The sequence below is a fragment of the Oncorhynchus mykiss genome, chromosome 6 (assembly GCF_013265735.2).
Source record: "Oncorhynchus mykiss isolate Arlee chromosome 6, USDA_OmykA_1.1, whole genome shotgun sequence".
Classification (NCBI taxonomy): domain Eukaryota; kingdom Metazoa; phylum Chordata; class Actinopteri; order Salmoniformes; family Salmonidae; genus Oncorhynchus; species Oncorhynchus mykiss.
This window is the reverse complement of record NC_048570.1, coordinates 39398838-39425642: the sequence shown is the minus strand read 5'-3', so window position 1 is coordinate 39425642 and position 26805 is coordinate 39398838. Positions and strand designations below refer to the sequence as shown.

The following is a 26805-nucleotide window of genomic DNA, read 5'->3' as shown; positions in this document are numbered from 1 at the left end:
AGTATTTGTAGTTGTCCACGTATTCTAAGTCCGAGCCGTCCAGAGTAGTGATGTTGGACAGGCGGGTAGGTGCAGGTAGCGATCGGTTGAAGAGCATGCATTTAGTTTTACTTGTATTTAAGAGCAATTGGAGGCCACGGAAGGAGAGTTGTATGGCATTGAAGCTTGCCTGGAGGGTTGTTAACACAGTGTCCAAAGAAGGGCCGGAAGTATACAGAATGGTGTCGTCTGCGTAGAGGTGGATCAGAGACTCACCAGCAGCAAGAGCGACCTCATTGATGTATACAGAGAAGAGAGTCGGTCCAAGAATTGAACCCTGTGGCACCCCCATAGAGACTGCCAGAGGTCCGGACAACAGACCCTCCGATTTGACACACTGAACTCTATCAGAGAAGTAGTTGGTGAACCAGGCGAGGCAATCATTTGAGAAACCAAGGCTGTTGAGTCTGCCGATGAGGATGTGGTGATTGACAGAGTCGAAAGCCTTGGCCAGATCAATGAATACGGCTGCACAGTAATGTTTCTTATCGATGACGGTTAAGATATCGTTTAGGACCTTGAGCGTGGCTGAGGTGCACCCGTGACCAGCTCTGAAACCAGATTGCATAGCAGAGAAGGTATGGTGAGATTCGAAATGGTCGGTAATCTGTTTGTTGACTTGGCTTTCGAAGACCTTAGAAAGGCATGGTAGGATAGATATAGGTCTGTAGCAGTTTGGGTCAAGAGTGTCCCCCCCTTTGAAGAGGGGGATGACCGCAGCTGCTTTCCAATCTTTGGGAATCTCAGACGACACGAAAGAGAGGTTGAACAGGCTAGTAATAGGGGTGGCAACAATTTCGGCAGATAATTTTAGAAAGAAAGGGTCCAGATTGTCTAGCCCGGCTGATTTGTAGGGGTCCAGATTTGCAGCTCTTTCAGAACATCAGCTGAATGGATTTGGGAGAAGGAGAAATGGGGAAGGCTTGGGCGAGTTGCTGTTGGGGGTGCAGTGCTGTTGACAGGGGTAGGAGTAGCCAGGTGGAAAGCATGGCCAGCAGTAGAAAAATGCTTATTGAAATTTTCAATTATGGTGGATTTATCAGTGGTGACAGTGTTTCCTATCTTCAGTGCAGTGGGCAGCTGGGAGGAGGTGTTCTTATTCTCCATGGACTTTACAGTGTCCCAGAACTTTTTTGAGTTATTGTTGCAAGAAGCAAATTTCTGCTTGAAAAAGCTAGCCTTGGCTTTTCTAACTGTCTGTGTATAATGGTTTCTAGCTTCCCTGAACAGCTGCATATCACGGGGGCTGTTCGATGCTAATGCAGAACGCCATAGGATGTTTTTGTGTTGGTTAAGGGCAGTCAGGTCTGGGGAGAACCAAGGGCTATATCTGTTCCTGGTTCTAAATTTCTTGAATGGGGCATGTTTATTTAAGATGGTTAGGAAGGCATTTAAAAAAATATCCAGGCATCCTCTACTGACGGGATGAGGTCAATATCCTTCCAGGATACCCCGGCCAGGTCGATTAGAAAGGCCTGCTCGCTGAAGTGTTTCAGTGTTTCAACCTGACAGAGCTTGAGAGGCTTTGCAGAGAAGAATGCGAGAAACTCCCCAAATAGAGGTATGCCAAGCTTGTAGCGTCATACCTAAGAAGACTCAAGGCAGTAATCGCTGCCAAATGTACTTCAACAAGGTTCTGAGTAAAGGGTCTGAATACTTATGTAAATGTGATATTTCAGGTATTTACTTTTAATACATTTGCAAAAATGTATAAACACTGGTTTTGGTTTGTCATTATGGGGTATAGTATGTAGATTGATGAGGGAAATAAACAATTTAATGATTTTTAGAATAAGGCTGTAACGTAGCAAGATGTGGAAAAAGTCAAAGGGTCTGAGTACTTTCCAAAGCCACTGGATGTGGACCACCTTACCTGGCTGATAAGGTTGATATGTACTGTATACTGTACATATTGATTGAACGCTCTATCAGTTGATTGATTGATTGACATTGTGTTTTCCTCTAGAATTAAATAGATGACCTCTGATGAGAAATGGATGGTGATGGTGATATGGACCCAGGCAGGGACGACTTGCCCCTCAGAGCCAACACCAACCACATCCTGGTCAGACACTATGTCTTGGACCTGGACATAAGCCTCCAAACTAAGGTTATCACTGGTACTGTGGTGCTCTTCCTGGAGCCAGGCCCACTGGCTGGAGATGGGAATGAGGCTGGGGAAGGGGCCCCAACCCCACCCCAACCATCCCAGACCGATGACTCCTGGGAGGATGAGAGCCACAGAGACTTTACCTTAGTTCTGGACTGCTGTGACCTCACTGTGTCAAAAGTAGAGGAGTTGGACGTGACCTCTGTGTCAGATATGCAGGGTCTCCTAAAGGAGGTCAAGGGTGAGGGGTTAGGGGTTGGCCCACAACCAGACAGCCAATCAGCTGTGCTCATTCAGAGGCTGATCTCCCTACCGTCCACCCAATGGAAAAAGCAACACCACCTGTACTTCCAGTGCAGTCATGCCCCTGCTTCTGAGGGTGGGGGACCCCTCATCTTCCACACTGACCGCTGGAGCCTGCAGGTGAGGAAGAGGGGGGTTCGGACCATCCAGGAGTTCCCCCGAGCCCTGAGGGTCTGCTACAAGACCAAGCCGGAGGGAGGCTCTGTCAGGTGGACTAAAGATCAGGACAACAGGTGGGACATCTATCTACTGTATGCTTCATGCTCAGACTGATAACATATAGGACAGAAGTTGTTTCCATCTGTCTACTCTCAGGGTGAAACAAACTATCCAGTAGATAAACCAAGATAAACCTGTCCCATGAACAGTACGATGAAGGAAGTTGTTTACCGTTTACTCCTCTAGGTCATGTGTTTACACCGCCGGCTCCCCCATCAACAACCGTGCCCTCTTCCCCTGTCAGGAGCCTCCTGTCGCCATGTCGACGTGGCAGGCCCAGGTACGAGCCCCTAGGGAGTGTGTGGTTCTATTGAGTGGAGAGAACCAGGCCCAGCCCACGCACCTGCACCACACAGGTACTACACTCCTGATCAGTGTACAGCGGATAAGTGCAAAGTGGTACAGTTCACCAGTCCACTCACCCACTCTCTGTCTCTCTCTCTGTCCAGGTCTCTCTAGCTGGGACTACTATGTCACTATGCCTATGCCTGCCTCCACTTTTACCTTGGCAGTGGGTTACTGGCGCCAGGCCACAGCACAACTTTCCACAGCACAGCTTACCCCTCCTGTGCAGGGTACAAGGGCTGGGGCTTCTCATACGCATGCTGGCAGGTATGATTTATTTCCCGTAAGAACCTCTCTTGTCCCCCCCCCCCCTTCGTGGTTTCCCTCCAACCCAGCCATACCAGGCGGTAGAACCAGGTCTTCCCCAGCAGTGCTTTCCACTGCCCTGAAGAGTTCTCCACAGGCTGAGGGTTTGAGGGTTCCACCAGCATGCTGGCAGCTCTGTCATTCTTCCCGTAATACCACCCTTTCTACCTCCTCCTCTCATGGTTTCCCTCCAACCCAGCCGTTAACCCCAGGGCTTCTCCTGCTACAAGGAGGGCCTTTTATCCTCAGTGAACGGCTAGAGGAAACTTGGAACACATTTGGGTTTTGCAGTTCCAGTACTAAGATGGAGTTACTGTAACTAAATGGAAGTCCAATTAAATGTAATGTTTGGGTTTTCTCTGGCTTTCCTGTGTGATGCCATGTTCCATATTTCCATCACTCTCGTTTCTAAGCCCGTAGTCAAAATAGCGAAAATACAAGCCTGAATTCCCCCCCCCCCCCTTCTCCCCATCACACAGCTTGGACCTGAATCCATTCACCAACATGGACCATCCCATCATCACCAGCCCACAGTCTACATTAGTCTACTCAGGCCTGAAGGATGAGAAGCACTCTGAGAGCGTCTGCTTAGGTCTGGGCGATGACAACTTCACCTGTTGCCATACTGATTACCCCTGTCCATTCACCGACCCATCCGCCTGGAGCCAAGAGGTGGTCCCTCACCGGATGTTTGCCCCGCCCTCTCTGCTGCAGAAGGCCCAGGTCCAGGTCCTCCCCCTTCTGCCTGGCTGCCTGGCTGCAGCCCACGCTACCCTGGGGGTTCATCCCTTCCCCCGCCTCGACATACTCATCGTCCCAGCAAGCTTCTCTAGCCTGGGCATGGCCAGGTAAGACTGGAGGGAGGACTGGAGGAAGGGATATGTATCGAGGAATAGATCATTTCACCACTCATGCACGCCTGTTTTGTTACTTTCAAATCTGCTGTTTTATTTACATCTGCAACTCGTTGACATGACTACTTTGCATTCGTGAACATGAACACTCGTAAAGCACCAGTGGCAGCCATGTTTCCCTCGTGTGTCTATATCCTTAATGGAAATATACAGATTCCACGTTTGCAATAAAGCTGAATAGCAGACAGCCCCATGAACCCCAGTCCAACACCCCAACCCTTGGTCGACCCTCCAGTTGAAAGAGCCTGCTAGCCCCCATTCACCTCCCCGGCAGTGTTAGCTCAGACAGCCAGTCAATAGGGCTCTGTGTGTGTCCATGTTGTGTTGTTGACCTGGTCTCCAGGTACACTGGTCTGTTTGTGTCGGGCTGTTTAGTCTGCAGAGTGGAGGTCTGATGTTTAGAGGAAACCCACGGGTTGGCACACTACTTTACCCCATCAACAGCCCCCCCCCCCCCGTATATCTCACGATGCTGTTGACCTCTCTCTCTTTCTCTCTCTTCTGCACAGCTGTCTTTCCTATTTTCCTCCAGTTCTCTCCTCGTCCTCCTATATTAAGGCCTTGGGGGTTAACCACCACTCTGTTGATGTTTTGACTGCCCTGAAGCAGTCAAATTGCCCTGTTGGACAGCTACTGTAGCAGTTCACTTCCTCCATGCATTCAGACTTTCAGTAGCTAAGCTACATCTTTCTCTGTGTGGGCTAGACAGAGTTTTGTGTTGCAGTTTTGATGAATGGTTCTTGGTTTTACTGAGAAGGCGGGAGCTCTACTGAATTTATAATATTTGTATTGCCAAGTACAGTAGATTCATTTGCAACAACATTTTGGTCCAATAACCTTTCTTTCTTAACCTTAGTTTTACTAATAGTCTACATGAAGTCTGAGAGGCAGTGGATGTTTCGAAATGTGTGTCAACTTATTTTCCTGTAATTTAATGAGGCGATATGCTTGGTACACATACATGCAGTCCCCATTGAATGTTCTGTTGTTTAGATTTTGGGGAAATTAAGTTATGTTTTTCTATGCAAAATAATTTGAGCACTTTTTGTGTGTGTGTGTGTGTGTTTTTATGGGAGTGAAATCCAGCCAGTGTCATTTAGATTAAGTTTGACTGAAGTTAAAATGGGAAGTTTGGGCCAAATAAAAGCTCAAAACATCTGCCCTTTTTTTTACTATGCTCTTGATAAAATAAATAAATGCGTCTTTTGGGTGGCCAGTGGACAGTGGCCCAGTGTGTGTAGGCTGCCAGTGCCAACACCCTCTCTCTCTGCACCAGAACTCTGTCTGTAGTCTTCCACAGGAAATGAGGTCAGAACTGAATGTACTCCACAGGTTATGATGTCATTGGGAGGGGATCAGAAACATTGTAAAGGACAAAAGGTTTCCAGAGGGTCAACAACTCTGAGCCCAGAGCTCCAACTCACATATACACATATAGTGGCAAGAAAAAGTATGTGAACCCTTTGGAATTACCTGGAATTCTATATAAATTGGTCATGAAATTTGATCTGATCTTCATCTAAGTCACAACAATAGACAAACACAGTCTGCTTAAACTAATAACACACAAACAATTATACGTGCAGGGTGGGAAAAGTATGTGAACCCTTGGATTTAATAACTGGTTGACCCTCCTTTGGCAGCAATAACCTCAACCACGTTTGCTGTAGTTGTCGATCAGACCTGCAGAACGGTCAGGAGGAATTTCGGGCCATTCCTCTTTACAAAACTGTTTCAGTGCAGCAATATTCTTGGGATGTCTGGTGTGAACCGCTCTCTTGAGGTCATGCCACAGCATGTCAAATCGGGTTGAGGTCAGGACTCTGACTGGGCCACTCCAGATGACGTATTTTCTTCTGTTGAAGCCATTCTGTTGTTGATTTACTTCTGTGTTTTGGGTCGTTGTCCTGTTGCATCACCCAACTTTTGTTGAGCTTCAATTGGCGGACAGGTAGCCTTACATTCTCCTACAAAATGTTTTGATAAACTTGGGAATTCCTTTTTCCTTTCGATGATAGCAAGCTGTCCAGGCCCTGAGGCAGCAAAGCAGCTCCAAACCATGATGCTCCCTCCACCATAATTTACAGTTGGGATGAGGTTTTGATGTTGGTGTGCTGTGCCTTTTTTTCTACACACATAGAGTTGGATTCTTCTTAACCTCATTGAGCATTCTGCCCTGTGCTCTTAGTCATCTTTGCAGCACGGCCACTCCTAGGGAGAGTAGCAACAGTACTGAACTTTCTCCATTTATAGACAATTTGTCTTACCTTGGACTGATGAACATCAAGGCTTTTAGAGATACTTTTGTAACCCTTTCCAGCTTTATGCAAGTCAACAATTCTTAATCTTGGGTCTTCTGAGATCTCTTTTATTCGAGGCATGGTTCACATCAGGCAACGCTTCTTGTGAATAGTTCTTTATTGGGCAGGGCAGCTCTAACCAACCATCTCCAACCTCGACTCAATGATTGTACTCCAGGTTAGCTGACTCCTGACTCCAATTAGCTTTTGGCAAAGTCATTAGCCTAGGGGTTCACATACTTTTTCCAACCTGCACTGTGAATGTTTAAATGATTTATTCAATATAGACATCATGTTTATAAGGTGCTAACACCTTAAGGCTGCTTTATTCTTTGCATTGCAAGGTTTGAGGATAGCTTTTGCCCTGGCTTGCCCTGGCTGTTTGAACTTGAGCTACGTAGGTGTAGTTGACAAAAAAAGAGACTCGGAGGATTCACTAAGCCCAGCAGACTCCTGCCATGCCTGCGTGGGTCACAACCCAGCCCCCCCCCCCCCCCCCCCCCCCCCCCCCTCCCCATCTCTTTGCGTGTGGTACACTCCTGCAGGCCTCCAGACTTAACCGCAAGGCTGCGCCACATGCAGGAAGGAGGGGGAGGTCGACTTAACATGGACCAGAGATGGAGATTGGGAGATGGGGGTGGGAAAGAAGGGGCATGGGAGGTCTTGAGCCATACCTAACCACAAGACTGCCTACATGGAGGATGGAGGGAGGTTAACAAAACATGGAGATGGAGACGGGGTGGGAGGAGGAGAAAGGGGTGGGAGGAGGAGAGTTTAAGGAGGGGTTTTAGCCATGGATCCCCCAGGATGTGAGAGAGGATGTGTGGATTATTCCCAGCAACAAAAGCCATTAGTCCCTGGAAGGACTTCAGAGGCTGCAGCTCTTTAATCTGCAGATTGGGAAGTATGTGGGCCTGAGTTCTTGGGGCCAGGCCAACCGCTGCTTTTCTAGCATGCCCCTGTATAAAGAACAACAGGGGTGGCTGAGGAGAGTAGAGGGAGGCAGGCAGGGGGGCATTAAGTTATTGTGCTGGGATACGGGGAGGGGGGGGGGGGGTTAAGTTTTTGTACCCAGATACGGGGAGGGAGGGAGGGAGGGCAGGAAACCAAAGATTAAGAAGTCAAGTAAGGGCAGGTCTGGACTGACGGCCTGTGCCATGTACACTGTGTGCCCACAAATCTGTGTGACTCTATGTAGTGTATAATTAATACTTGCAAAGAGACAGAACACCGTTTACACTTGCAAACAGTCAGTGAGCTACATGACTTTACACCAGCCTCTGTCAGAGCAGATGTCAAATTAGTTGAATAGCCTATTTAGTTTGTTTTGTTATATATTTTATATTTTGTGGTTTCTGTCTGTTTATACACGCCATTCATAAACAAACACTCCTTACCTGGGCCAAATCAGTAGAGGGTTCCCCTCTGTTGGTCTGTCTGTTTGTCCGACTGTGTCTGTCTGTCTGTCTGTCTGCCTGCCTCTGTCTGTAGAATCACCATGGTCAAACTGTTAAAGGCTCTGGTATTTGGAGGCAATGTGTGTGTCCTCTCCTGGTGCTGAGACAAGAGGAGGAGAAGGAAGAGGAGGAGAGAGGGGAAAGAGGGGGGTGAGGAGAGAGGGGAAAGAGGGGGGTGAGGAGGAGGGGAGAGGAGGAAGAGGAGGAACAGTAAATGGGAAACATCAATGCGGACAGCAGGGGAGCTACTTAGCTCAGAAACACTTCCACACTTTGGTTAAAAACAACCCATTGTCTACAGTGGATGGAATGACATGAGAAAGTTGTAAAACTGAGACCTTGAAAACACTGAAGTGACTTTGAATGGCTGCTGCAGATAGAAGTCCTTCAGCACAAGTCATTTAAATGTAAGGGTGTAATGTTCCCCAAACTCACAGTTCGGTGCGTATTGCGTTTTCGGGGTCACAGTTCGATTCGGTTTCGGTACAGCCGGATGAAATGAAATGCCAACCATTGCTGTAGTACATTTTTGTTTATTTAAGAAAATACAAAGTTCTGGTATTCCTGATTCCGTATATGATCATGAGTCATATAATTCCTGATGAGAGCACAATCAGGAGTAGCAACACTTTGTCTTTTCTTAAATGAAACCACACGATTACTCATCAACAACAATACTAAAATAAAGTGCACTATGTGTGTGAAATCAAAATGTAAATATGGCTCAGACATCATATAGGCCTATCCCAATGGGCATACAATGTGATAAAGATGTCCTTTACTGGTTGAAACCAGATTAAAAATGTATTTTTCATATTTTGGTTGATATCTGTTTTTGGTAAAAATCTGATTCAACTAAATCAAATCAAATGTTATTAGTCACATGCGCTGAATACAACAGGTAGACCTTACAGTGAAATGCTTATTGATAAGAATAAGGTAACAAGTAATTAAAGAGCAGCAGTAAAATAACAACAGCGAGACTATATACAGGTGGTACTGGCACAGAGTCAATGTGCGGAGGCACCGGTTAGTTGAGGTAATATGTACATGTAGGTAGAATTATTAAAGTGACTATGCATAGATGATGATGACAACAGAGAGTAGCAGCGGTGTAAAGGTGGGGGGGTGCAAATAGTCTGGGTAGCCATTTGATTAGGTGTTCAGGAGTCTTATGGCTTGGGGGTAGAAGCTGTTTAGAAGCCTCTTGGAGGCTTCTGACCAGTTATCTAAATGCTACTCAATGAATAGACACCAGTCTATATATACATGTGCAAAGTGTTTGTGATCCATGCACCCAGTGCATACAGTGCATTCGGAAAGTATTCAGACCGCTTGACCTTTTCTACATTTGATTATGTTACAGCCTTATTCAAAAATGGATAAAATACATGTTTTGTCTCATAAATCTACACACAATACCCCATAATGACAAAGCAAAAACAGGTTTTTATTTTTTGGGGCAAATGTACCCTTTGCTATGAGACTCGAAATTGAGCTTGGGTGCATTCTGTTTCCATTGATCATCCTTGAGATCTTGATTGGAATCCATCTGTGTTAAATTCAATTGGTTGGAAAGGATTTGGAAAGGTACACACCTGTCTATATAAGGTCCCACAGTTGACATGTCAGAGCAAAAACCAAGCCATGAGGTCGAAGTAATTGTACGTAGAATTCCAAGACAGGATTGTGTCAAGGCACAGATCTGGGGAAGGGTACAAAAACATTTCTGCAGCTTTGAAGGTCTCCAAGACCACAGTGGACTCCATCATTATTAAATGGAAAAAGTTTGGAACCACCAAGACTCTTCCTAGATCTGGCCGCCAGGCCAAACTGAGCAATCGGGGGAGAAGTGCCTTTGTCAGGGAGATGACCAGGAACCCGATGGTCACTCTGACAGAGCTCCAGAGTTCCTTTGTGGAGATGGGAGAACCTTCCAGAAGGACAACCATCTCTGCAGCTCTCCACCAATCAGGCCTTTATGTTAGAGTGGCCAGACGGAAGCCACTCCTTAGTAAAAAAGCACATGACAGCCCGCTGGGAGTATGCCAAAACAAAATTCTGTGGTCTGATGAAACTAAGATGAAACTCTTTGGCCTGAATGCCAAGCGTCACGTCTGGAGGAAACCTGGCACCATCCCTACTGTGAAGCATGGTGGTGGCAGCATCATGTGGAGATCCTTGATGAAAACCTGCTCCACGGCGTGTCCTTGAGTGGCCCAGCCAGAACCCAGACTTGAACCCTATCTAACATTTCTGGAGAGACCTGACAATAGCTGTGCAGCGACGCTCCCCATCCAACCTGACAGAGCTTGAGAGGATCTGCAGAGAAGAATGGGAGAAACTCCCCAAATACCGTTGTGCCAAGCTTGTAGCTTCATACACAAGAAGACTCGAGGCTGTAATCGCTGACAAAGGTGCTTCAACAAGGTACTGAGTAAATTGTCTAAATACTTATGTACAGTGCCTTGCGAAAGTATTCGGCCCCCTTGAACTTTGCGACCTTTTGCCACATTTCAGGCTTCAAACATAAAGATATAAAACTGTATTTTTTTGTGAAGAATCAACAACAAGTGGGACACAATCATGAAGTGGAACGACATTTATTGGATATTTCAAACTTTTTTAACAAATCAAAAACTGAAAAATTGGGCGTGCAAAATTATTCAGCCCCCTTAAGTTAATACTTTGTAGCGCCACCTTTTGCTGCGATTACAGCTGTAAGTCGCTTGGGGTATGTCTCTATCAGTTTTGCACATCGAGAGACTGAAATTTTTTCCCATTCCTCCTTTCAAAACAGCTCGAGCTCAGTGAGGTTGGATGGAGAGCATTTGTGAACAGCAGTTTTCAGTTCTTTCCACAGATTCTCGATTGGATTCAGGTCTGGACTTTGACTTGGCCATTCTAACACCTGGATATGTTTATTTTTGAACCATTCCATTGTAGAATTTGCTTTATGTTTTGGATCATTGTCTTGTTGGAAGACAAATCTCCGTCCCAGTCTCAGGTCTTTTGCAGACTCCATCAGGTTTTCTTCCAGAATGGTCCTGTATTTGGCTCCATCCATCTTCCCATCAATTTTAACCATCTTCCCTGTCCCTGCTGAAGAAAAGCAGGCCCAAACCATGATGCTACCACCACCATGTTTGACAGTGGGGATGGTGTGTTCAGCTGTGTTGCTTTTACGCCAAACATAACGTTTTGCATTGTTGCCAAAAAGTTCAATTTTGGTTTCATCTAACCAGAGCACCTTCTTCCACATGTTTGGTGTGTCTCCCAGGTGGCTTGTGGCAAACTTTAAACAACACTTTTTATGGATATCTTTAAGAAACGGCTTTCTTCTTGCCACTCTTCCATAAAGGCCAGATTTGTGCAATATACAACTGATTGTTGTCCTATGGACAGAGTCTCCCACCTCAGCTGTAGATCTCTGCAGTTCATCCAGAGTGATCATGGGCCTCTTGGCTGCATCTCTGATCAGTCTTCTCCTTGTATGAGCTGAAAGTTTAGAGGGACGGCCAGGTCTTGGTAGATTTGCAGTGGTCTGATACTCCTTCCATTTCAATATTATCGCTTGCGCAGTGCTCCTTGGGATGTTTAAAGCTTGGGAAATCTTTTTGTATCCAAATCCGGCTTTAAACTTCTTCACAACAGTATCTCGGACCTGCCTGGTGTGTTCCTTGTTCTTCATGATGCTCTCTGTGCTTTTAACGGACCTCTGAGACTATCACAGTGCAGGTGCATTTATACGGAGACTTGATTCCACACAGGTGGATTGTATTTATCATCATTAGTAATTTAGGTCAACATTGGATCATTCAGAGATCTTCACTGAACTTCTGGAGAGAGTTTGCTGCACTGAAAGTAAAGGGGCTGAATAATTTTGCACGCCCAATTTTTCAGTTTTTGATTTGTTAAAAAAGTTTGAAATATCCAATAAATGTCGTTCCACTTCATGATTGTGTCCCACTTGTTGTTGATTCTTCACAAAAAAATACAGTTTTATATCTTTATGTTTGAAGCCTGAAATGTGGCAAAAGGTCGCAAAGTTCAAGGGGGCCGAATACTTTCGCAAGGCACTGTAATTGTGATATTTCTGTTTTACATTTTTCATAAAAAAAAAAGTTTTATGGGGTATTGTGTGTAGATTGATGAAGAAAAAACAAAATGTGGAAAAAGTCAAGGAGTCTGAATACTTTCTCAATGCACTGTATAAGACACTAGAACACTTACAGTTATTCAAATTTGAGTAATGTTCAGCAGGGTTTGCATGATTCAGCTTAGCACACTTGGCATACAACAGCTGGCAGAGCACACCAAAGCCGGTTAGAGTCTTTGGCCATACTGTACCCAGTCAACATGCTGGGCTCGGGCCTATTCCGTTTGAGATGTGGGGGACTCGGCATGGACTCGGTCGGACTTGGGGGGCTTCATGCGGTCCAAGCTATTCCAGAGTTTGGCAGAATCATATTACTCTGGGTTCCGGCTAATGGTACTTGGGCCGATTCCACTTAAGCTTATCCAGCCCGATTAACTTTTTCAGGAGTAGGGCCATTTGAGGAATTTTATGGTAATACCAATTGAATATACAAAGCGTTGTGATATTTCACCTCCAAGTCATCGAATTTGCTAGGTCATTAAAATGTCATATTTGTGACAGTCTCTGGGGTCATGTACTGTAGCTATGAGAGATGGTCCCTAATTTAGAGAATCTCCAATGCTATAAATGCATTTGTTTTTACTACAGGCTATGGGAGTGTTTTTTTTGTACTTGCAGTCCACCCATATGAAAAGTGCACAGTCACTTCCATAACATTTGTTATAGGCTACCAGCATGTAAGATGAACATGCACAATATTACAGGATACCCTTACAAGAATGCACCTCCGTTAAAATGCAATAAAACTGCAGTACAATGAAATAATGTTTTTTTTTTAATTAATGATATCTGGTAGCTTGCTGTGTGTATTGGCTTCTAATGATACTCTTTTGTTGATGTCAACTGCACTGTTTGTGTTGCACATTTTCTTTTGTTCCACGGAATGCAATTTTGATGTTCTGTTATGACTAATTACATTTGTTTACAGAATTTAACAAATCACACGTAGGCCTGTCTTTTATTTCAATATCCTACTACAATCCACCAGGGTTTACAAAACCCTTCTTTTATTCCATTTATTTACATCAATAACGAGTAAGAAATTATTGCACCTGAATTTGACCCTGAGAATGTGACAAGTTATATTTTCCCTTAAAGCTTTTAAGTAATTAACGTAATGTGTTCAGTATTTCCGAAGTAAAGCGGCGGTTTGTTGGGGAGAAGAATGTCAAGGAAAGTTTTGCTAGCTAGCTAACGTTAATCATCCATGGACCTGGTAACTTTGTACCTGTTGTAGCTAGCTAGCTAACGTTAATCATCCATGGACCTGGTAACTTTGTACCTGTTGTAGCTAGCTAGCTAACGTTAATCAACTATGGACCTGGTAACTTTGTACCTGTTGTAGCTAGCTAGCTAACGTTAATCATCCATGGACCTGGTAACTTTGTACCTGTTGTAGCTAGCTAGCTAACGTTAATCATCCATGGACCTGGTAACTTTGTACCTGTTGTAGCTAGCTAGCTAACGTTAATCATCCATGGACCTGGTGACTTTGTACCTGTTGTAGCTATCTAGCTAACGTTTTGGCATTTGTATATCTGTTTAGTTATTGACAGTACATGTGTGTTTGTGTGTGTGTATGTGTGTGTTCTCTCTCTCCGTGTGTGTGAGAGAGGGAGAGAGAGAGATGATGATCACAATAACTTTAGAAAACATTGTCATGTCAACGGTTTCATGCTAGCTGTGTATATGTGTCAGTGTGTTCTGTGAGAGAGAGAGAGATGATCACAAAAACATATGTAAAATGTTGTCGTCATTGTGTCATGCTAGCTGTGTGTTTGTGAGTGTGAGAGAGAGATAAATGGTTGATGAATATACATATAGGGAACTGTGTGTGTGTGTGTGTGTGTGTGTGTGTGTGTGTGTGTGTGTGTGTGTGTGTGTGTGTGTGTGTGTGTGTGTGTGTGTGTGTGTGTGAGAGAGAGAAAGCGAGAGTGTCTGAGCTAGCCTAATTCTTGAAACATGTATCCCCCAATATGTATGTGAATTTTCCTGATTCATCAGGGATACTTGTATTTTGTATTTGACAATACATTTAGCCAATCCCTGCTCCCCCCAACACTCATTCTAACGTTACAACTCTCAACTGCCCTTTTCAATTCTTGATTTTTTTTTTTGCAGGAATCTTCTAGCTTGGATTGAGGAAGGAATGAAAGGGAAGAAGTGCAGAAGTTATCCGACTGACTGACTAAGAAATGTAAATAGCTTAGGTTTTGCTGTCTCTCTCTCTCTCCTGTCTGCCAGATTGCTGAGGGGTAACGTAGTCAATGTACTTGCTAAGCCTGACTTAGTGAAGACCTTACGCAATGGTTAATCATGATTCGTCTCTGTCTTTACAGTTCCTGAAACATGTCAATGACCTGAGGCATAGCTTCTGTTACACAATGGCCGCCTACTCAGTTACCAGTGACCTATTCGGCCACATCCCAGGAAAAGGGGAGAGCAGCACCACCACTCTTTAAATCCACATGTTGTGACGGGAGAAAAAAGAGAGAAAAAAAAATGTTCCCGTAGTAAAAGGGATATTTTGTCAGGACAAGATGCTAGAATATGCATATAATTGACAGCGTAGGATAGAAAACACTCTAATGTTTCCAAAACTGTAAAAATATTGTCTGTGAGTATAACAGAACTGATGTTGCAGAGGAAAGCCTGAGAAAAATCCAATCTGGAAGTGCCTCCTGTTTTGAAAGCGCTGCGTTCCAATGAGTCCCTATTGAGCAGTGAATGGGCTATCAACCAGATTACTCTTTCTCCGTATTCCCGAAGGTGTCTACAGCATTGTGACGTAGTTTTACGCATTTATGTTGAAGAATACCCGTAAGCGGCTACATTGCGTAAGTGGTCACCTGATGCTCCCAGAGAGATTCTCGCGTAAAATACAGAGGTAGCCATTACTCCAATCGGCCCTACTGAAAAACGAATTGTCCCGATGGATATATTATCGAATAGATATTTGAAAAACACCTTGAAGATTGATGATAAACAATGTTTGCCATGTTTCTGTCGGTATTATGGAGCTAATTTGGAATATTTTTCGCTGTTTTCGTGACTGCAATTTCCGGGCGATTTCTCAGCCAAACGTGAAGAACAAACGGAGCTATTTCGTCTACAAAAATAATATTTTTTGAAAGAAGGAACATTTGCTATCTAACTGGGAGTCTCGTGAGTGAAAACATCCGAAGCTCATCAAAGGTAAACGATTTAATTTGATTGCTTTTCTGATTTCCGTGACCAAGTTACCTGCTGCTAGCTGGACAAAATGCTATGCTAGGCTATCGATAAACTTACACAAATGCTTGTCTAGCTTTGGCTGTAAAGCATATTTTGAAAATCTGAGATGACAGGGTGATTAACAAAAGGCTAAGCTGTCTCAATATATTTAATTTGTGATTTTCATGAATAGGAATATTTTCTAGGAATATTTATGTCCGTTGCGTTATGCTAATTAGTGTCAGGCGATGATTACGCTCCCGCATGGGGAGTCACTAGAGGTTATTAAATCCATAGGAGTGTATATTTTGGTAACGTCCTCCAGGAACTATAAAAAAAACACAATGTTTACATCTTACAGTTAATATAAGGGCACAAGGCAAAACCCAAATGCAGACACAGGAGGCAGATGGTAGAGCTCCAATATTTATTATAACAAAGGGAGTAGGCAAAGGCAGGTCGGGGACAGGCGAGAGTTCATTAACCAGGTCAGAGTCCAAACAGTACAAGATGATAGGCAGTCACGAGGTCAGGCCAGGCAGGGGTCAGAAACTAGATCCGAGTCCAAAAACAGTACAAGGGGATAAGCAGGCTGGTAGTCAGAACAGGCAGAGTGGTCGGGCAGGCGGGTTCGGAGTCAGGACAGGCAAGGGTCGAAACCCGGAGGACTAGATTGGGAAAAATAGGAGCAAGGAAAAACGCTGGTTGACTTGGCAAACAAGACAAACTGGCACAGAGAGACAGGAAACACAGGGATATATACACTGGGGATAATAAGCGACACCTGGAGGGGGTGGAGACAATCACAAGGACAGGTGAACCAGATCTGGGTGTGACACTGATCTTCAAATTGATTCCTACTAGCCAGCTTTGTAAGAGCTAGGTTTGTACTAGCTATACTGATGATCATGAATTTTTTTTCTCTGCATCAGGTCTTACTGAGACTGGATTCCCCAAGAGACATGGTATTCAGCTGCCCATGATTGCCTGATCTTACACTCTTAGGAAAAAAAAGGTGCTATCTAGAACGTAAAAGGGTTCATCGGCTGTCCCCATAGAACCTTTTAAAGAACCCTTTTTGTGTCACCCCCTGCACTCGAGGGAGCCAGGCTGCCCTGCATTACGTGCACTCCTGCCGCCATCACGCACGTCAGCGATTTATTGGACTCACTTTGGACTCAATCACCTGTTTATTACCGCCCCTATATTTGTCAGTTCCCCAGCTCTGTTCCCTGCTGCTGCATTAATTGTCTTATGTCTGTATTCCCTGGTTCTGACGCTGTTCCTGTCCTGTTCCGATTAAATTCTGACTCCCCGTACCTGCTTCTCTTCTCCAGCGTCATTCCTTACATTTTTGGTTCCATGTAGAACCCTTTTACCTGGAACAAAAAAGGGTTGTCATATGGGGACAGCCAAGGAGATCCAATTGAAATGGCACTGCTTCTAATAATATATGTTTGTAAAGCAAATAAAATCCCATTTCAACTTTAATTGCAAAAACCTTGTGTCCTGATTCAAGACTCATCCACTGGTGAGTCATGTAAAGTTCCTCCCATTTGTCTCTAGCCCATTCTCCCTATCGCTCACTCAAACTCACACACGTGCACAGTTGCAGAGAAGAGGAAGAGATTTGCAAATTACACCCATTTCTAACAATGTTTGTTGCAGAATTGATATGACAGACATAACTTAAGAGTAAGTGTCATGAAAAGCCAGAAAACTCAGGAGGTTGATGTGTTGCGGGCCCTTTGGAAAGTCCTAAAATATGCCCCTGACCGCCATAGTGGAGGACACAAAGTATGTATATGATTAAGTTGCTCTTTTTTGAAGACATCTCTAAGCTATGACTTCCACAAATTTCTTCAACTAGTACCATGGAAATACTTTGAGCCAGCTGAGTCCACAAAGTTTCTTCAGGAATGTCCTCAAATTGATAGTAGTTATGCGCAGATTTTCTTCACTACAGCTCTGACCCATCACACCACTCTTATTAATCAAATGAAACAATCGGCCTTTATATACTCTGTGTCCCGATCTATCTATGCATGTAATGCCTGTGGGTGAATTATGAAACAATTACTGTATGCAGATGTGCAAAAAAAATGGTTGCTTGATCTATTTTAAACGTAAGAATATGTTGCAGATTTAAACTTATTGGTGACTATGGAAACAAATAGAAACGTAATGAACAATATTTTCAATATCCAACTTTTTCCTCTGCAATACTTTTTTCCAGTAGGTAATAAGCAAAGAAAAATATGTCACATTCTGGTCAGTAATACTGAAGTCACACTGACTTCCTTTCAACCAGGTTTTGCCAACTGGGATGCTATAATGTTAAAGAGAAAAATATGCTCACTTGTCTGACTCTCATAAAAGGGGGCATGTCTGTAGCACAGTACTTCTCATTTCCCACTCTGGGGTAATGTGATGGGCTGTCACTGTTAAGTAGCTCTCTGTAGCCCTGGAGGTCCATCCATCTGTAGTAAGTGCAACACAGGGTGCATTGGCCAATTCATTGACAATTTCATCTTTAGCTTGCATATATAAAGCAGTGCGTGAGGGCAAAGTTCGCAATGTGGCTCGAGCACTTTCACAGGGTGGGGCCCCGGCATACCTACTGAACGGAACAAACATACCTCAAAGTATATTCAAAAACGTTTTGGGAAATGTGTCGTTCGGGAAAAACCATTCTGCAACGTAGAAACATTCAAGCAACTAAACGCACCCCTTGTTTAGGGCCTAGTTGGAACAAAATCCTGCAGTACCGGTGGCACTCCAGGAACAGGGTTGCCTACCGCTGCTCTAGGGTCCTGTGGTGAAGCAACTGCTATGCAAGGCATTGGGCAACAGCTTTCTTCCAGGGCCCATATTCACAAAGCATCCCTGAGTAGGGATAGTGATCTAGGATAACCTCCCCCTTGTCAATGTTATATTACTCAGTGTGAAGGCAAAACCGATCCTAAAATCACCACTCCTACTCTGAGATTCTTTGGGAATAAGGGTCTTGGCCTATCAGCATGTTGGCCTGTCAGCATGTTGGCCTATCAGCATGTTGGCCTGTCAGCAATGCCACTCCACCTGAAATGCAAAAAAACATGAATAGGAATTAGCTTAGTCAGTAACTTAGCTAACTAGGTAATTAAACACTTATGTAAATGTGCACAAGCCTAATTAGCCAAATTATATGAAAACAACACAGCCTATTTGAAGTGAAATTATACTGAACAAAAATATAAATGCAACATGAAAAGTGTTGGTCCCATGTTTCATCAGCTGAAATAAAAGTTCACAATTTTCCATACGCACAAAAAGTTTTTCAAATTTTGGACACATTTATTTACTTTCCTGTTAGTGAGCATTTCTCCTTTTCCAAGATAATCAATCCACCTGACAGGTGTGGCACATCATGAAACTGATTAATTTTTTTACCATAAGCCACCTCCAACGTCGTTTTAGAGAATTTGGGAGTCCGTCTAACCGACCTCAAAACCGCAGACCATGTGTAACCACGCCAGCCCATGACCTCCACATCTGGCTTCTTCACCTGCGGGATCGTCTGAGACCAGCCACCCTGCCAGCTGATGAAACTGTGGGTTTGCACAACCAAAGAATTTCTGCACAAACTGTTAGAAACTGTCTCAGGGAAGCTCATGTGTGCTCATTGTCCTCACCAAGGTCTTGACCTGATTGGAGTTCAGCACGCTGGAGAAGTGTACTCTTCACAGTTGAATCGGTTAGTGTAGGTAATTGAGTAATATGTACATGTAGGTAGGGGTAAAGTGTCTATGCATAGATAATAAACAGTAGCAGCAGTGTATTTGAAGAGTGTGAAGGAATGTGAATGTATGTGTGTGTGTGGCGGCAATATGTGTGTGTGTGTTGGAGTGTCAGTGTAGTTAGTATGTGTGAGTGTGTGGTTAGATTCCAGTGAGTGAACATTGAGACTGTGCAAGAAAATCAGGACAACAAAAATGTGAATAAATAGGGAGGTCAATGCAAATAGTCCGGTTAGCCATTTGATTAACAGTTCAGCAGTCTTATGGCTTGGGGGTAGAAGCTATTAAGGAGCCTTTTGGTCCCAAACTTACCGCTTGCCATGCAGTAGCAGAGAGAATATTCTAAGACTTGGGTGGCTGAAGTCTATGACAATATTTTGGGCCTTCGTCTGACACCCCGCCTGGTATAGATGTCCTGGATGGCAGGAAGTGCGGCCCCAGTGATGTACTGTGCTGTTCGCACTACCCTCTGTAGCGCCTTGTGGTCGGATGCTGAGCAGTTGCCATTCCAAGCGGTGATGCAACCATGCTCTCGATGGTGCAGCTGTAGAACATTGAGGATATGAGGACCCATGCCAAATCTTTCCAGCCTCCTAAGGTGGAATACATTGCTGTCATGCCCTCTTCACGATTGTCTTGGTGTGTTTGGACCATGATTTGTCAGAGCGTATATGGCGTCGTGTGGGCAAGCGGTTTACTGATGTCAACGTTGTGAACAGAGTGCCCCATGGTGGCATAGGGGTTATGGTATGGGCAGGCATAATCTACCCATTGAGCATGTATGGGATGATCTGGATCGACTTGTACGATAGTTCCAGTTCCATCCAATATTCAACAACTTCGCACAGTCATTGAAGAGGAGTGGGACAACATTCCACAGGCCACAATCAACAGCCTGATCAACTCTATGTGAAGGAGATGTGTCGCGCTGCATGAGACAAATCGTGGTCACACCAGATACTGACTGGTTTTCTGATCCACGCCCCTACCTCTTTTTTTAAGGTATCTGTGACCAGATGCATAACTGTATTCCCAATCATGCGAAATTCATAGTTTAGGACCTCATTCATTTATTTCAATTTACTGATTTTCTTATATGAACTAACTCAGTGAAATCTTAAAAATTGTGCATGTTACGTGTATATTTTTGTTCTGTGTAGTGTAGCAGGTTCAAGGGTGTGGGGTTTCCACGTCACCAAGTTCAATAAATAAACACGAACAAGGAGCACAGCTAGAATGCAAATGGGGAGTTTATTAGGGAGTTTTGCACACTGGGGAAAAGGGGGAATTCACCAACCCACAGTCCACAATCTGTTCTTGTTGTTCGTTCCGTTCTCCAGGGGTAATCCTAAAACTCGGGTCCTCAGCCAAACTGAGTCGGTACACAATGGGGTAATCAAACAGTCCAAGTCACAACATGTAATCACACAGATATTTCTCTCTCTTCTCACTCTACATGCTTCCCTGTCCGTTCTCTGCCCCTTTGTGCAGGCTGCTTCCTCTTTTATCCCCAAGTACTCCCTGGCTTAATGAGCAACAGGCTCGCCTCATTGGGGCAGGAAGTCCATATAAGACTCGGGGGTGGAGCCAGCAGGCTGCAAGATATCCCTTCAATAACCACTCACCTCACGCTGCTGTCTGCCACACTGGGAGGGAGTGGCGGTCCAGCTCCCTAGAGCGTCCCTCCTGGAGAGGGCATTGGCATTTCCATGGGCTGCACCTGATCTGTGGGAGAGAAGGGAGAGAGTCCTGTTGACGCTTGGGGCACTTCTCGGATCGAGAACATCAGGTTGGGTAGCAGCTGATCCCAATTCCTTCCGTCCACCTCCATCACCTTCTTTAGCATCTGCTTCAGGTTTTGATTGAATCTTTCCACCAACCCATCGGTCTGCGGGTGATACACCAAGGTGTGCAACTGGGTTATTTTCATTCAGTTTGCATAGATCCTTCATGATTCGCAACATGAACAGGGTGCCCTGGTCGGTCAATATCTCATCGGGATGTTTACTCAGGAAAACAGCATGACTAACTCACGTGCAATTCCCTTGGTGGCCATGGTGCGCAGGGGAATGGCTTCTGGGTACCAGGTGGCATAATCCAGAATCACCAGGATGTATTGGTGCCCCCGGTTGCTCTTGGGTAGAGGTCCCACCAGGTCCCTTGCGATCCTGCTGAAAGGGAGGGAATTAAGGGGCTGCGAAAGTAGGGGTTTGGCACTACTTGCTGGCACTACGGGCAACTGGGGCAGTAATCTTCCACTCTCTTCACCCCCGGCCAGTAAATCGTGCCTTGATCCCCTCCATGGGCTTTCCGTCCTCCACGGTCACCTGCTGGAGAGCGCTGGCCAAGTTGGGATCCTCCAGTTGGGCCGTGCCGAACCGGCCCACTAGAGAGGTGGGCTCTGGTGCCACCTCATGGTCCATCGGGAACATGTCTTCCCGACTCGCCACCTCTCCCTTCAGTCTTGCTCACCCTCCGAGAGGGGTTCTGTTGAAATCTGGGGTTCCACTTCCTGGAATCCACACATCCGGGCATCCCTCCTTCTGGCTTCCCTCCCACCTCTCCGGCTTCCTCCTCACTTCTGGTTCCCTACATATCCGGACATACTGGTCCACAGTTGGCGAACGTCGGGGAAATCCCTCCCGATAAGGACCGGCACAGGCAGGTTCAGGATGACTCCCACTGGCCCCGTGTGTTGTCCCTTTGTGGTCTGTAGGTGTAGGAGTGTGGTAGGGTAGACCTTGGTCTTACCGTGTATGCATGTGATGACCACGATGTCAGCCAGGTTCGGGGACTGGGCGATGTCGGGGTCACCATACTCCCGGAGTCCACAAGTGCCGTTGTGTCCTTTCTGTTGGCTCTTACCGGGGTGACAGGGGAAGGACCACTCTCCTGAGCCCAGCATGCCATCAGAAAGCCACAGGGCAGTTGCTTGGCTTGCTTATTTTTTTGCTTCAAACGGGAGAGAGCATAGAAATGTATCTATGACCACTTTCTCAATGGGCGTGAGCATCAGTGTTTTAGCAGTTAGCCAGTTCTTGGCCAGCCTAATTAGATCATGCATTTTCAATCGGGGGGACGCTGTAGGATCATACGCCCAATCATGGAATCTTTGTGCCCTGTTAATCAGGGTGTAACTATACCGACGCAGGATTTCCTTTTTCAGCCCCTCGTAATGTGTCACCTGGTCAGCCATCAAATCCTGATAGGTCTTCTGTGCCGCACCTGACAGGAAGGGTGCTAGCAGGCTGGCCCATTGCTCATGGGGCCATTCCCTAGCCGCCGTCCTCTCGAAGGCTTGGAGGAAAGCCTCGATGTCGTTAGCCTCTGTCAGCTTCAGTATAAACCTACTGGGTTTGGGACAAGAGTCTGCTGCACCTGCCGCATTTTCGGCCTGGGCGGCTGTCAGCTGGCTGAGTTCAGCTCGCAGGAGAGCGGTCTGCTGGCTCTGTTCCTCCAGCAGTTCCCGATGCATAGCCTGCTGGGCTATGTTCGTCTCCACCAGCTGTTTCACCAATGCTTCCATTGTGCTCCGTGCCTGTTATTGAGTTATTAGTTATTGAGCCTGGTTTGGGTTGCCCGCATTCTCCACCACATGTAGCAGTTTCAAGGGTGTGGGGTTTCCATGTCACCAAGTTCAATAACCAAACACGTACAAGGAGCACAACTAGAATGCAAATGGGGAGTGTATTAGGGAGTTTTGCACACTGGAGTAAAGGGGGGAATTCACTAACCGTTTCACAGTCCACAATCCGTTCTCATTGTCTGTTCCGTTCTTCAGGGGTAATCCTAAAACTCGGGTCCTCAACCAAACCTGTACACAAGTGGGGTAATCAGACAGTCCAGGTCACAACAGGTAATCACACAGGTATTTCTCTCTCTTCTCACACTTCATAACACACTCTTCCAACTCCATTCTCTGCCCCCTTTGTGTAGGCCGCTTCCTCTTTGTCCCCAAATACTCCCTGGCTTAATGAGCTACAGGCTCGCCTCGTTGGGGAAGGCAGTCCATATAAGGCTCGGGGGTGGAGCCAGCGGGCTGCAATGTATCTCCCTTCAATAACCACTCCCCTCACCTCTCCCTGCCGTCTGCCACAATAGTTTCAATCTATATGGCTGTAGTCCGGTGCCTTATTGTCAAAAGCAACCCACTCATAACAGTCACCTGGTGCAGCCAGACAGTCAATGGCTCAGTGTTCCAAAACTGTTCACCTGTTTCTACGTCAAACAAGGTGTTTTTATGGTGCACGTTTAGCACAGCGGCATATAATCAATGTTATTTTTTGCAATTCCTTCTTGCTCCAGTGTTAGGAATACTGGAGTGATGTCAGCGTAAATGTGTCAACATGTTTGAGGTGATGGCAGCTGCATAGGCTATTCTGGTTGAGCTGTGGAGGCATGCTCTCTTTGTCCATCGCTGTTGTAATCTACTGGGAGACCAAAATGTTATCAAACTGGAGATCTAAACGATGATGGAGAATCCTCCTGGTTTCGCCCACCACTCGCCATCGTACAGAACTAGTTCCAGGCTGCATTTTTAAAATTACGTTGTTCGTTTCATTGCGACGTGCATATTGTATCTAGATGCAAAAGTATCTTGTATTTTATTTTGATGTATTGTTCTGTCGGGTATCTTGTATTTGTATTAAGATACTTTTAGATGTATCTTTTGACAATGCCTGCATGCATGTACACACACACACACACACACACATACATACACACAGCGTATAGAGATCCAGACACCCCCCGCAGGGAGAGGCCTGAGATCAGGGTCACTTTAATAGCTCCTTCTCGTTATGTGGGGACCTAAAATGTAGTTCCATTGAAAATTGTATTTTCCCTAACCCCTTATATTAACAGTAACCTAAACCTAACTCCTAACCCTCAACCTAACCACTTACTCTCAACCTAACCACTTACCCTAATTGAGACTCTAAACCTAAACCTAACCCCTAAGCTTAAAATAGGAAGACACTTCCTTGTTTTCATTTGTGGAGACTTTTTAGGTCTGCACCCACTCACACACACGCACACACATACACACACACACAAACGCTGCTGCTGCTTCCTGATGAAAATGTCTTGTGTCTGTATGACATAGTGTAGATGAATGTGGAGGAGTTAACTGCTCTGTATCACTTCTCTTCAGTTTATTTATTGATATCTAACAGATTTGTCATAGCACACACATGACTCAGCTCTGTCCCTGTTTGACTTTGGAATGACCTAATGCAGGTCTGTGTGCCTGTGTGTGTGTGTGCTACTATGTGTGTGTGCGTGCATACACTTTTTGTCTGTGTGTGTGTGTGTGTGTGTGTACGCCTGTGTGTGTCTCTGTGTGTGTGTACGCCCATAATCTCCCCATCACGTCGGGCCACATCACCCTGTTCCAATGGGGAGTTTCAGGAAGGGCACGGCATTTCCCCCGCTCTTTGAAGCGGCTGGCTGTGTGTCCCTCAGCAGCTCTTTCAGAAGCAGCAGGACATAGCAGGAATACTCGGCTCGCCACGTGGGCAAATAAGGATATTTCTCCCGGCAGGAAAATCTGGTGGTTTCCACAGTTTTTAGACGGAAATGACCCAAGGACTTGAAATAGGGTATTATTCTGGACTGGTTTATTCTCCCTCACATAGCAGAGAGGGTATTGATAGTGCATTTGGATGACGCACAGTTTTAATACAATAGTCTGGTAACGTGCTTAGTAGTGTGCTTGGATGACATCAGACATATATTGTGTTATTTGTTTGACACGATATAATAGATTGCTGAGATGTATTATCACGTGTCAGAATGAATCTTCTATTCATATGAGCCTTCTAATAAATCTACTACATAGTGAGTGCTGTCCTATTCATTGTTGATGGACTACATGCAGAACCAGTTTTCTGTTCTGCAGGGAAGCAAAATAACTTTGGAATGAGCACATCGTTTGCTTATTTTGTTTTTGCCTGATACATCAGGATGCTTTCTGACTGAAACATCCCGCCATTTATCAAACCCAACAGACCCCCCCCCCCCCCTCCTTTCAGTGCTAGATGGCGGGCACTGATACGCTCATTCTCAGCATGTCCTCTCTCTCTCTCTCTCTCTCTCTCTCTCTCTCTCTCTCTCTCTCTCTCAGCACGTAAGCCCACACAGAGCCCCTGCCAACTCCCTCAATCACAACTATTATCCCAATTAGAACAACACTAAAATAGCACACAACGAACGGCTTAATGCACAAGCAATTACTTTGTTCTCAAGATGTATTATTTTCTATTCAGAGAGAGTTTGACCTGAGATTGCCTCTCCTGCCTCGGTGTGAATGGGTCCTAATGGATAGGGAAACGAGAAGGTTAACCTGTCTGGGAGGGAATCGGTGATATAAGGAGTACTACAGTAGAGACGACACCTGGAAGACACCTGATTTAACAAATATGTAAAGAATTAGCAGGTTGTTAAAAGGCCAGATCCACGTCCTCACCGGCTGAACTAGGTGGTAATATACCTGTCAGATGCACTAGGCCTGAGTTATGTCCACATCCTGACCTCTGTGAGAGGTCGTAGAGGAAGATTTTCAGCTTGACTTCAGACCACTGCATAGTTTATGGGCATCAGGAAGTAAGGGTGGCCATTGGTACCCGTAAGGAGGAAGTGGAGAAGAGTGTGTGCCATATCCCCCAGAGTACAGCTTCTGTCCTGAAGCAGTTTAGTTCACTAGCTGAGCTGTCTGTCACAGGCTGTCTGTCACCCACTTAACCCTGGGTTGAGTACAGAGGACATGGTCTGTATTCAAAAAGCATCTCAGAATAGTGCTGATCTAGGATCAGTTTTGCCTTTGAGACCACAATTATATGGACAGGGGGGACCTGACCCTTGATCAGTGGTCCTACTCTGAGGCTTTATTGATTTGGGCTCAGGCTTCTATTCAAGCAAACCAATATCCAGAAGTTTCTGGAGTTAGAATAAAAATTCAGTTTCAGAATCCATGTTTGTTCGGTTAATAAAACAATGTGTACTCTTGTCTTGTTAGTGGTGGATGGGGAGTTTGTCGGAGGAGTTGTATTAGCTAAGTCTTCCCAGCTGATAACAGACTCTCTTTTCGTCCAAAACACAACTCTGTGGGTGGAAACAATGAGCATATGACAATGTCATGATGTCCTCACGTTAGTTGGTGGGACCTAGGACACCCCATAGCACCCCCATGGCACTCCCATAGCACCCTAACCTCTCAGTGTGACCGATGTTATGTGTTAATGATGTTTAACTCCACATTGAACGTCATGTGACCAGAGCTGACAGGACTAGTTGGTGCAGTGAGACGTGAGATTGACCATGATAGGGGGTGCGAGGCAGGGATAGCATAGACGGGTTGGTTGTTTAGCAACAAAACTGACGCGTGCTCAGCTATGGGGGAAATATACAGGGTTGGCTTTGATTGTTGTCAACGTGTAAGCTATATTTAATCTCCAATGTTTATTGAAAACATAAATCCATTTGCACAATGAGCACCTGTTGTCTCTCAAATACATTGTTGCAGTTGTTGGTTAGCTATTTTAGCCATATTAGCACTGATGTGAAATCTGTCAAAACGCCTCAAAACAAGACTTGGTGTCAAGAGCAAGACGAAACGAGCTGAGACGAGCAGAGTCACGACAACACGCTGACTTCTGCCCCAT

The 26805-nt window shown here is 45.2% G+C and overlaps 1 protein-coding gene and 1 long non-coding RNA gene across 10 annotated transcripts in view; one reads left to right on the top strand and one right to left on the bottom strand.

Moving 5' to 3' along the window:
* aopep (aminopeptidase O (putative)) overlaps positions 1 to 26805 on the top strand; it is a 121501-nt gene that overhangs the window by 9329 nt on the left and 85367 nt on the right. For all 9 annotated transcript variants that reach the window (XR_005052096.1, XR_005052097.1, XR_005052098.1 and 6 more), the window contains exons 2-5: positions 2006 to 2685; positions 2858 to 3027; positions 3121 to 3283; positions 3802 to 4170. Coding sequence is in view for 5 of the 9 variants with exons in the window: in XM_036980085.1 (XP_036835980.1) it covers positions 2033 to 2685; positions 2858 to 3027; positions 3121 to 3283; positions 3802 to 4170 (1355 nt within the window). In the remaining 4 variants the exon portion in view is untranslated. The remainder of the gene's footprint in view (positions 1 to 2005; positions 2686 to 2857; positions 3028 to 3120; positions 3284 to 3801; positions 4171 to 26805) is intronic.
* LOC110525923 lies at positions 20382 to 23106 on the bottom strand. Its single transcript, XR_005052100.1, has 3 exons — positions 22879 to 23106; positions 21179 to 21312; positions 20382 to 21032 (listed from the first exon to the last, which is right to left on the bottom strand). It is a non-coding gene; the product is annotated as an uncharacterized LOC110525923 (long non-coding RNA).